The 12,337-nt window shown below is 42.8% G+C and overlaps 1 protein-coding gene across 9 annotated transcripts in view; it reads left to right on the forward strand.

The window, feature by feature from the left end:
* Window positions 1–12,337, forward strand: part of KIAA1549L (KIAA1549 like) — a 526,680-nt gene that overhangs the window by 306,127 nt on the left and 208,216 nt on the right. For all 9 annotated transcript variants that reach the window (XM_069223533.1, XM_069223534.1, XM_069223535.1 and 6 more), the window contains one exon: window positions 8,506–8,651. In XM_069223533.1, coding sequence (XP_069079634.1) covers window positions 8,506–8,651 — 146 coding nt within the window. The remainder of the gene's footprint in view (window positions 1–8,505; window positions 8,652–12,337) is intronic.

Genomic DNA, 12,337 nt, shown 5'->3' on the forward strand with positions numbered 1-12,337 from the left:
AGACCTGTCAACTCACATGCTGCCCTCATGTGACACATGATATCTGCTCCGTTCACACAGTCACCTGGTGAGGAGCCAATATCACACAGCAGTAGGGAAAACAAGCTGAAAACAGTGGATTTCCAGCTCATTTTCGGAGGCTTTGAACTGCTGACATCCATTTAGGGGTGTGAAAATACTCCAGGACATTGGCACCAGAGTCAGCAACCTTTTTTTCTTTTTGTGAGGAAGTAAGGGCAAAGGTGCTTCTTAGGTACTTCTTGGCCCAAGGCTCTGTCCCGTCAAGGGGCCATCATCCTACTCACCTGGTAAATATTTTTATTTTAGTTGGAAGGTCTGATAATGTGGAGTCACAGAAGGCAACAAGCTACATTTCTTGCAATAATTTGTTCAAAGGATGACAATCACCTGGCTTGAAATGGATCCCAGAGAACCGTGGAATTATTTAGCCAGCGTTTCAGGTAGGCTGGAGAGCAGATGTACTACACAAGCCTCTTCAGTGTGAGAAATGCACAGTTGGACTTGAAGTTTTTTTATTTGGGTCATGATGTAGCCACAGTTCCGTCCAACCATTCATACTGTTGTTACGGCCTGTAGTGGATTCGCTCAACTAAGCATTGCTCTATCTACGTTGAATACAGAATGCAAGTGCCTCCTAAGAGCACATTACTGAATGACTGTGGCAGTCCATTTGAGGCGTGCGATGACCGGCGCTTCATGTGGAGAAGAAAGAGGATTTTCTGAAAGATGGAAAACTACATTTTGACCTGTCGACAATTGTTTATTTATTTAGTTAATGTTTTTATATAGTGCATAGTAGGCCTGGGAGCAACAGAGTACCTCTAACATAACAAAGGAACAGAATACCAAAAGAAAAAGTGTTGACGTTGAACATCAACAGAATAAACATGTAACAAGGGCAATAAAGTACAACATAATTGTACATATTCTCAGGTGAACAAGTGGCCAAAAACTAGGTACAAATCTCAATATCATGCAAAATGAGTGTCATGCAGCTAAGCCGAGCATACATCAGTCCTTCCTGTCTCCATCAAAGGGGTTTTGAGAGTGCAAGGCATCAGCCATTTCCATTATTTTTAGCTGGTGTGTATTGTGCAGGCTTAGTAGCTGTCAATTCAAGCCTGTGCCTATAGGTCAGTAAAAGTGGTGACTATAATGCTTGAATCCGTCCGCATCCTTACTGTGCAACTTTGTGGAGGGGTGTGGTGGGGGAGGAACTTTATGAGTACGGAGGCTTTGAGTTCTCTTTGAAACACTGGAAGGCAGGTCAGTGTTTGAATTTCTGAGGGAATTGAGTTCCACATTTTAGGATTGTATCCAGAAAAGTACTTGTTCAGAGTTATTTTTTTGTTGAAGGCAGTGGTTAGTTAGTGCTCCTCTTGTATTTTGATTTTCTGCAATGCTACGGTTTCTTAGCAAAGTAGTGCTAGTGGTCATACTGAACAAGTTTGTACACTAGGCATGCAACTTTAAAGATAGATCTCCCTTCAATAGGCAGCCAGTTTAGGAAGTCAAGACTGCTAAAATGTGACCAAATTGGTGAGCCCCTGTGGCCAAGCGTGCAGTGGCATTTAGTAAGGCTTTCTTTACAGGCAGTGTGTGTTCTGGGGATGGCAACTAGAATGACATTTCTACTATCTAGTATTAATATCACTGTAGCCTGTATCACCCCATTCAGGTCTTGGGCAGGTATGAATGGCTTTTTTGCTCCATTTGAGTTTAAGGATGGCACATTTCCAATCTTGTGGTCATACTAATGTGGTTAAGGAAATTTAGCTTTCTGTCTAGAGTGAAGACTAGGAACCTGGCATTCTCTGAGATGGTGGTAGGGTAACTATGAAGTTAGTTATGATTATCTACTCTACAAATGGTGTGGGAGAAACATTAGGACAGTGGAGACATCATTTGTTTTTCTGGGGATTGACCTTGAGATAATAGCTTAGTCAGAATTGTATTTTATCAAGAGTAGTGGTCAGTCTGGAAATATCAGCCAAAGAGGAGACTTTAAAGTGCAGTTGGGTGTCGTCTGTAAAATTATTTTAGTATATGTCAGAGTTCTTAAGTAGATCTCTGTGCACTTCCAAGTGTATGTTGAACAGCACAGGAGCTAGAACTGATCCTCATGGGACTACTTGGGAGATATTTACTGGGCTTGAGAATGCACATTCAATTTTGATCATCTGTGAGTAATTCTCAAAGTATGACTTGGACCGTTCTAGAACCAGCCCTTCGAGATCATGCAGTCCTTTGGTGTGCAAATAAGTATCTTGTGGTTAATGGTCTAGAATGCTGCATAAAGATCTAGTAAAATAAGCAAGCTTTCAAGTATTTTGGCCAAGACTGGAAGTCCTCTTACCAGATAATAGTTGTTAAGGCCATTTTAGTAATCAGTTGTTTATTTCTAACAACGGAGCAACATGTCCTATTTTTAGGCAGTTTAGGAAGTTTCCTTGCTGTGGGGAGAGGTTTATAATGTTACTCCAATGAGGCAGTAGTTTGTTGTGCATTTCGTTCACCAGATTGGCAGCTAACATGTCTAGGAAGTCGGTAGATGATTTAATCTTAGATATGAAATTTCTAAGTTTTCGCTTTGGCTACATCTCTTAAGTTAAACTAAATTTGAAGGGATTTCCTATTCAGGATGGTGTCTGTATTTATGGTCGGTCTTGGGGGGATGTGTCAATGTTTCATATTCCATTGTCAAAGAAGTATTCAGCTTCCTCACAATTCCTCTCTGGGTTCAGAAGTGCTTGAGTGGGGTTGGATGTAGATTTAACTATTTCAAAAAGCTTTCTCTGTATCTTTTTGGCAGAGTCGATCTGGGAGTTTAAGGAATGAGCTTTTCCTTTGAAGACTTTTTTTCGTAGGATTTTCTTGCACCATGCAGGTTTTCTGGATTGTCCTTTGAGGGATTTTGTCGCCATCAGTATTCCTACAGTCTGAGGACTGTTGTTTCTTCATTGAGGTTTGGTTGGGTTGGTCATAAGTACTAGATTTGGAAAGGGAGAGCTTGAATGGGATCTAGAGGTGATCTAATCAGTCAACCACAACAAGGCTATCACTGACAATGAGATCCTGTTCTGTGATAATTACATTTATATTGACTCCTTTAATATGTGCCAGTTTTTGAGAATGTTGGGTAACGTCGTTACCTAGCAGGAATGAGGAAAGGGCTAATTACAAAATATTTGTATGATCACCCAAGTTGAGATTCAAATCATAGAGAAATATATGATGGTGATTGGACATTATGAGTTGTGAAGTGATGATTATGAGTTGTGAAGTGATGAACTAAATGCACTGCTTCACAAATGTTTTGTTGTCTCTTGATGGGTTGTAGGTGATGTTAAGTCTAGGAGGCACTGCTTGGTAGGAAAGGAGTTTGTCCCTGTCTGTTTAAAAGTGGTGGATTTCTTATCGATGATGGCACCACCATGGCAACACCACCAACAATTTTACCTTCTCTGTCCATGCATACAATATCATAGTCCGCTCACGTGTGACCCATTACTGGTTTTGAGTATGCATTGAGGCAAGTTTCAGTCAGAATCATATGATTTAGATCATGTTCTATGAGTAATTTAGTGATCTATGTTGTGTGTTTGATGGTGGGCTTGCAGTTACATAGTATGCATTGAAGGATGCATTGGGAGGTGCGTTTATAAGGTTAGGGGATTAGTGTGACATCCACCAGATTTCTGCTGACTGGAGAGGGTTGGTGTTTTGGGGGGCCCATCAGAACCAGAATAGGCTTGCTATCAAGAGTGACACTGACCCTGCCAGTTTCGTTCATCAAGGTCTGTGTTTTATTAGGCTTGTTGTCATGGTTTTTCTCAAAGGAGAGTTGATATTTTGCCAGTATGGAGTCAACTTTTTCAATGTTGCAAGATGGCGTCATTCCGTGTAGTCAGAAACTGTTTCTGTAGTTCTGTATGGTAGGGTGGGCTCTATTATTCCTTTCAAACATTTGAAATCTTTAAATTTGAGAAGTTGAGTGTTTCAGTTCTGAAACTGTCAGAGTAAACATGCCTTAGTTGCTTGGGGGTTTGCAATTTTTGGATGATTTGTGAAAGGTGATGTTGGGAAGTAGATGTAAAACCTATTTTTTGTGGGATTAAGCCAGTTGGTAATCTGAGCAGAGGGAGCACTCTTTATGTGTTTTCTAGTGGGAGGGTAGGGAAGGAGAGTAGTATAAAGTGCTTAAGGTTTGTGATTCCCAGCTTTGCTTGGTTAAAAGGTATGCAGGGGAATTCTCTGCTAGTAGGAGATGAGTCTGTAAGGGAAGGACTGGGGACTGAGAGACACAGTAGAGGGAATTCAGGGTGTGGTGATATGTGGGAGCCAGCATAGTCAATGTTCCAAGGGGAGGAGGCTTTGATGAAGAAGGGTGTGATGAGGAGACGTTTGAGTTAAGAGTTCCTACACGTGGTGGATGCTTCAAACTGTAATAGGGGGATGAATGTTGGTTGTAGTTAGTGGATGGTGGTAAGATATAGAAGAAGGATAGAGAAGGGAAGCTTCTGTATGTATGGAAATAGAGGCCCTTGTATTGTTGACCAAGCAAGTGAGCGATGTGAAGCGTTAGTTGAATTTAAATAGGTTAGAGGTGGAGGCTTGAATCATGATCTTACCATTGTTGTAAACAGAGACTGATAGGAGAAGGTTAGCAAGAGTGTAGTAGGCTGTAGAGAGTTGTTTGCTATATGGTATGTTGACGGGGTGGGTGAATGAAAGATCAGCATTGGTTTCCAACTTAAGGCGATGTAGATGATGATGTTCTGGTGATTGGGAAGGGTAACCGGGTCTGGTGGCTTAGTGGACTAATGCGTCCACTATAGGGGCCTGTGTTCGACCTCATGGTCACAGGTTCAAATCCTGGCAGGTTCACTCAGCCTTTCATCCAAAATTCTGAGGTCGATAAAATGAGTACCATTGAGTTGGGTAACAATAAACATCTGTTATTCAGCGCCAAGATGCCTGCGGGTGAACATGCGCTTTACAAATACACATGTTATGTTAAAGAGTCAGATTTTGCCCCCAGCTGTTCTAGCTCTGTTCATGTACAGGACACTCTCTTTCATCTTGTGCAATGTGTGGTCAATGCTTGAAGCAAACAGTAGTAGGCCATGTTAAAGTCCCATCTCAACAAATTCATCTTGGATTTCAGATGGAGCCTGCACCTCCATGACAGTTGTCCAGGAAGATGCTGATCTTCATGATTTAGAAAGATTAATCTAAAATGATCTTTTAGTCGCTAAAAACTTGTTTTAATAATAGTATTTAAGTATATTTTCCAACTAAGAGTTATATGTAACATTTAATGTGCTCCTCAATTGGTATTGCATGTTGATCTACCATCTGTAAGCCATAACTTACAGAGCCTTTCTTGAGTTGAAAATATTAGTGCTGTTGTATAAGGTGTTGTTGGAAAGTCTCTGGGGTGACAGAATTGAAAGTGGCACCACTTGTGGATGTAGTTCCTAGTCATCCCAGCAGTGACTGCTGTGCAGGGCTGCTGCTTTCTTCAGTCGTCTAATTTTCTGAGAGAATTAAGCGAATTACCTCATTTTCTGTCTGAGAGGGAAACAGAAATAGGCAGAAAAATCATGCTTATTGGGCAGTTTGATATCATTCATTTATCTCTAGACAGAAATCTCCAGTTCGATTAAACATTTGAAGGCTAAATTGAACAAAGCTCCAGGTTATGTTAGGAAATGGTGGCACTGCTTGTGGTCGTCAATCAACCACAGCTTTGGGCCCTCAGTAGTGGCCTAATGATTTTCTGCCATTGCCCACTCCATCTAAGGTTGTTAAGAACCTAGGTGTTTGTCTTGACTTGAAGCTTCCCATTGTCTTCCAGTTTCAAAGATCACGGCCTTCTGTTTTTTATTGCTCAAATTTCTCAGGATATTTTTCTGGCTTCTACCTGCACAAAGAACCATTGTTCAAGCGATGATTATTCCAGGCTAGTCTACGGTAATGTGCTCTATGTGGGTATTGAAATTGCTTAGGAGACTTCATTTTTCACAAAACTCAGCAGAGTGTCTACTCAGTGGCGTATCTAGGCACTCTTCAGTTGCTACCCATCTACGCTCCTTCCACTGGCTGTTGCTAGAGAAGCGTATTCATTTCAAAATTCCGGGCCTGATTACAAGGCTGGCGGTCTTCAGATCGTCAGCCTCGTGGTGGCGGTCAGGACCTAACGCTGCTGTGGCGGTCCGACCGCCACATTAAGACCCTGCCGGTCAGACCACCAAGGTTCCACCAGCACCACTAGGATACATGATCCTGACGGCCTTGCGGTGGCAGAGATTGTAATCCACCAGGGCAGCACTGCATGCAGGGCTACTTTGCGGATCACGACCTTGTTCTCCGCCAGTCTTTTCATGGTGCTTTCACCGCCATGAAAAGACTGGCAGAGAACAGGTGCAGGGGGCCACAGATGGACCCTGCACTGCCCATGCACTTGGCATGGGCAGTGCAGGTGCCTCCCTGCGGAGCACCATTGCAATAGTCACTGTCTGCCTTGCAAGGCCTGCGGGCTACAGTATTTCTGACAGCTCGATTATGAGCCAGAGACAATGCTGTAACCTGTTTCCTGCTAGGCCGGCAGGCGAAAACCAAGGTTTCTGCCTGCCAACCTAGCGGGAAAGTCCTAATAGGTCTAGCTGGGTGGTCGCCATGAAGGCGGTAGCCACTCTGTCAGGAGTTTGGTGGACAGGCTTTTCTGTCTGCCAAACTTTTAATCAGGCCCTCTGTGGTCTATGCACAGGGCTCTATATGGCGGTGCCCCCACCATCTTAGAGTGCTGGTTTATCCTTATATTCCCAGACATACTCTTTATTCTGGGAATGAGCTATTGGCTACCATACCACGCATTAAATTAGCAAGACTTGGTTGAAGGTCTCTGTGGTTCGTGGACCTACGTTTGGGAACTCTCTCCCTTTAAATGTGCGGATTTGTAATTCTTTGATGAAATGACGAAATTTTTTGAAAACTTGGTTATTTTAGGCTTTTACATTAGATTCCTTGTTGTCGCTTCTGTATCGCTAGCTCTGGGAAACCCTTTGGGATAGCCTTGAGATTTTATACATTTATTATTATGATGATGCTGATCATTATTATTATTATGATTATTATTATTATTATTATTATTATTATCACTGTGTGTAGAGTTTTCTAAAAAACATTTACATTTGGTTTGAGGGTGACGTTAAAAGCTGGTGGCAGAGAATATTTTAAGAAGATCATTACTTTGTTTTAGTAGATTAGTTCAGCAGTGTAAGGTTGTAAATAAAGCAGAATATCTGTATGTAGCCATATGGTGCTGCCATTGTCATTGTGCAGTAGCAACCTACGTACATATCTGATGTCAGATTACTGAAGGTTAATCCCACCCCCTCAATTTGTGCTGGACAAAGATCAGATGCATGTGCCTATTTTAAAAAAAAAACATGAGAATAAAATCTCGATCTCAATCGGTACACCAGTGATCATTATTTCGGACAGGAATGCTTTGCTGAGAAAGTAAACACCAACAAATCTTTGTAAAGAACATTTTACTCCACTGAAAAACAGGTTGAAATATGCATCCAAAGGGGAATGGGATCTTAACACACAAAAAATTGAGCGCAGCGAGGGTTTTCTCTACAGAAAAAAAATATTTTCCGAATCAAGGGAACTAATGATAACGTTTGGAACTGCAATTGCAGCATTGTGAAGTATCTACCCACGCCTAAATGTATGCTTCCTATTTGTATAAATGCAGGATGCAATTGCCTGGGGCTAATCAGAGCGTTTCACAAGTCCTGGAAAACGATGACTGTCGTAGATCCATGAAGTATTCTGGGAATCCTTTGTGAATTTTGAAGCGAGTCAGTATTTTATTCGAAATGCAGCAATTTTTTTTACTTTTCTGATTTAGGAATTAGACAAAAAAATTAAGGTAATCCAAATTCAGCTAGGTTGTGCAGGAACGCACACTTCAGAGTTCCTCTACCCGTGCACATTTCACTAGGTACAACATGCATTGTGTGCCTAGGGAAAAGACTGGGGAAGAAAGAAAAACAAAGGAGAATAGGTGCACAATGCTGATTTCCAGCTTTAATCCATTCTCCATTCCCAGGTTTGAATACTGCATTGCAAGATCCCTTTGGTATTGATAATTTCGGGTGCAATATCCCATTGCGGTTTGCTGCAGGAGTCATAATGAGGACCATTGTGTCTATGGGAACTGAGATCTAACCCTTGTTCCCCACTTGAAGACATTGTGTGACTTGGGCGAATTACTACTTCTTCCATGTTCCTCGATTCACATATCTGCCCAAAATGGGAGTGCGTAAAATCTTAACGTCAGTGCAGAAACCATTGTAAGTTGACATTGCATTTTATTTCTACTTTTTCATCAGAGACATTGCTATGTACTGTTGTCTCAGTGATTCATGGATTGAAGATGCCATGTAATACGTATTTTATAATCCACAGTTATACAAGGGGTGAACGATACGTTATTAAAAAGCACATCCTTTGCCCGACTGATGGAACAGAGGCTTGGCCAGCTCTTTGAAATGTCTCAGCAGCAAGCGAGAAGATTCAAGCGTGCCACTGAAGTTGGAGCCTACACTGTGCAGGTTGTTAATCAAAATATTAGTGCCATATTTCAGATTTTAGATTATAAATGTCAATTGTTTGGAAAATTCATGATCCTTTTACAAAAAGCTAGTTTGGCATTGCTAATCATGATATAATAATTCACCCTGGAAGCCTGAGTGTTAAGTTGCTGAAGCTTGTTGCCAACCTATTGTTATATAATTTTCTCTGACATGTCACGCTCTGATTTAATTTCAAATAATACATTGTTTCTCTGTATTTAGGTTGGATTATGAACCTAATATCCCCGAAATAATACTGTATTTTATTTCTGCTGTATCATGATTTGCTCTTCCAAGGCAGCAATTCCTTCTCATGACTCATGCGCACGTAGGTTTCTCCAACCCGGCTGTGCTGGAGAAACTGCACAGACTCTAGGCTTGTGTCTGAGCGGCAGCGACTGCCACTCAGACCAATCCTGACCCTGTTTACATGCTATGTTTAGCATGTAAGCAGCGCCAGGATTGCTGGGGAGCCTGTGCTGGTGTCCCAGTGAATGCTGGAACACCACATGGAGGGAAGTGGAGTGTGAGGCGGCAGGAGACGGAGACGGCGATAAGGTAAGGTTTTTTTTTCCCCCCTCTGCATCTCTGTCACCCTGCTCTCTCCCCATAAAATTTGCAGCAGCCACTGCTGGGATCCATGCTCGAGCCCTGGCCTTGGATCGACATCTGTAGCTCAGCTCTGGGCAAATCTCTTAATGTCTCTGTGACTGAAAAGAGAAAATTATGTAATGTGGTCTGGTTCTTCTGTGAAGTGTGCTAATGCTCTTGGGCTCAGTTTGCGCTATTAAAAACTGCACAAAATGCAAATCTGCGGATGGTGGCCCTTTTAGTTCTTTGGGTAACAGAACACTTTGCTTTTGCGGTACCAGGGACCATCCTACACATTTATTGTATGCCACAGTCCACGAGGACCCTTCTGTAATACAGAACAAATAGGCAAACTCCATTTTCCAGCACATGTACAGAGGGGAATTCCTTATTTGGAGGAAAGCGTTCCCCCTGCAAATAATGGGGAAACTGATTACCCTGAGACGTTTCATTAAAGATGACATGTCAGGCGTAGGAGGTTCTGTGAGTGACAGCACGGGCTGCAGAACCTCCTAAGGAGTGTTTTATAACTTGCTACCTCCTGAGACCTTTAGCAAGGAGCGTGGAATGTGACACAAACGCTCTAGGGCTCCCTACTTTCCGTCATGTGATTCACTCATTGCTTGGACCTGTTGTAGTACTGATTCACTCCCTTACCTTGACTCTTCATCAGCTGACGCATGAGTATTTACCAACGTCTTTCCATACAAATACCACTTTATCTTGCCCACCTTTCCCCCACATTGAATCCTGCTTGAAATTATTTTTCCTTTGTTTAAAACAATACATTTCACCACAATCAGTCAGGGGTTGCTCCTTCGTTAATGCAAAGGAGCCTTGCCCCACTGGCTGTGCCAGAAGCAGAAAAATAAAACAATAGTTTACAATCATTTTATTTTTCTGCTTCTGGCACAGCCAGCAGTGCAGGGAGGGGTGAGGCTGAGCCTCTGGAGGTGGGAGGAGGGGAGACTGCACCTAAATGCGCATGTGTGATTGGCCGGCCGTCGGAGGCTGGCCAAACACACATGTGCTCTTAGGTTTCTCCAGCCCAGCTGTGTTTAACAGCTGAGCTGGAGAAACTGCAAAGCCCCCAGGGCTGTGTCTGAGCAGCAGTCAGTGCAGCTCAGACCAATCCTGGCACTGCTTTCATGCAAGGTTTTGCATGAAAACAGCAACAGGATTGCCGAGAAGCCTGTGCTGATGTTCCAGCGGTGAATGCTGGAACACCAGAAGAAGAGGAGCGTGAGGTGGCAGGAGGGGCCAGAGACAGAGGCAAGGTAGGTGCTTTTTTATTTTTTATTTTTACCCTGTCTCCATACCAATCGCCCCTCACCCCACCCCTCACCTTGAGTTATGTGGTGGCTGCTGCTGCAATAAGTTGTGAAAATATCCCTTGCACAAAAAAGTTGGAGGCTATATTTTAGAACAAGGAAAGGTAGCATAGGTACCTCTTCTCTTCTACGCCTGCAGCTTCATCTGAGAGATTAGATGCTTTGATGGATGGGGATTTGCAGGCCGGGACTGCTGACTGGCCATTTATATATCCCGGTTGCTATTTCCCCGGGGGACTCGAGCCATTAGCTGGTTTTTGAAGGCCTATGGTCTCTGCCTAAAAGTCAGTTAGACTGTGGAACTTAAAAGCTTTGCCTTTGTGATGCAATACATAGGCCACCAAGATTCATGGAGTAATATAACTTCCTGATTGTAAGTTATTCTTGATAAGATGCCAAAATATGTGAAACTTTCCCAACATTGTCACAATCAATTGCGCAATGCGTAATAAAATGAAGATTGTTGTGATCACAGGGGTATAGCTATCATTGGTGTAGCAGGTGCAGTGCAACCCTGAGTGGCCCACTGAACCCTGATAACTGCTGTATTTTACTACCCCAACAGTAGCCAATAGAGCAGTTTTCTGGCTTACATCAGAGCCCCTGGCATCCTTGCTACGTTACTGCATATTTACCAGTTCCTAAGTTAATCCAGGACTCTGAAATTGTTGAGTTTCCCACTGATTTTCATCCAGTAATGGTTATCCCACGTAGCTCATCTTTTACTTAGCTGTGCGTTCAAAATGACCATCCATTCCTCAAACTCCATCACTTTATTGCCTTCTGATAGTATAATGCCACAGCCATAGAGCGCACTGTGATAGCATATTCAGCCGGCTCTACGTTCATCTAAGGCAAGGTCACTGTAGTCAATGCTTTCGTTTTATACCTTTCGTGCAGGGCACAATTGGTTACTGGGTTTGATTCATGGAGAGGGGGCTAAGAATCCATGTTTAGTGAAGGCCATTATGCTAATAATGTGGATCTTACACACCAGCTAAAAGATGAGTTGAATACTCGCAATACATTTCTGTGAGTAGCAAAAACACAAGTGCAGGGATTGTTTATTTTCGAAAGCTAGAGGACTCTGGGGACTAGACGCTTCTGCAGTTTTTGCTAAAGTGGTTTGCAAAGGATCAGACCCAAAAGCATTTAGTCAATTCCATTCCACCTGGTATAGACCGGGAGGATTGCTATTTCACTTTGGCCGGCTCCACATTTTGGATGTAACAAGTGGTGGTAATCCGAGTTAGACAAGCTTTGCTGGTTCGGAGAGCATGGTAGAGAAATTGTAACCGACATATTGTTTAGTTATACTGCTATGGAGGGTCTTAGAAATCATTGTGATACCCCCCTTCTCCTGTCCCTCATACCATTCTTTGAACACATTAGTAATGGATGAAACATGGGAGAAAGGACAAAGTGTAACATGGAGAATGGAAGTTCATATACCACCGACTTAGAAGACAATGACCACCAGCCGTGGCTGCCGCAGATATCAAGAGGACAAGGGGAGGGGCAGGAGGGGGGAGAGAATAAATTAAATTAAAAAAAGAAAATTTACCATTCGTCACCACCGCCGTCCTCTTCTGCCACCTCGATTGTCCTCCTTTCATGTTCTGGTGTCCCAGCGTTCTCTGGGACACCAGAAGAGGCTCTACAGAAATCCTGGTGCTGCTTTCATGCTAAAGCTAGCATGAAAAGAGCATCAGGATTGGTCTGAGCGGCAGTGACTGCTGCTCA

Source organism: Pleurodeles waltl, chromosome 3_1 (genome assembly GCF_031143425.1).
Source record: "Pleurodeles waltl isolate 20211129_DDA chromosome 3_1, aPleWal1.hap1.20221129, whole genome shotgun sequence".
Classification (NCBI taxonomy): Eukaryota; Metazoa; Chordata; class Amphibia; order Caudata; family Salamandridae; genus Pleurodeles; species Pleurodeles waltl.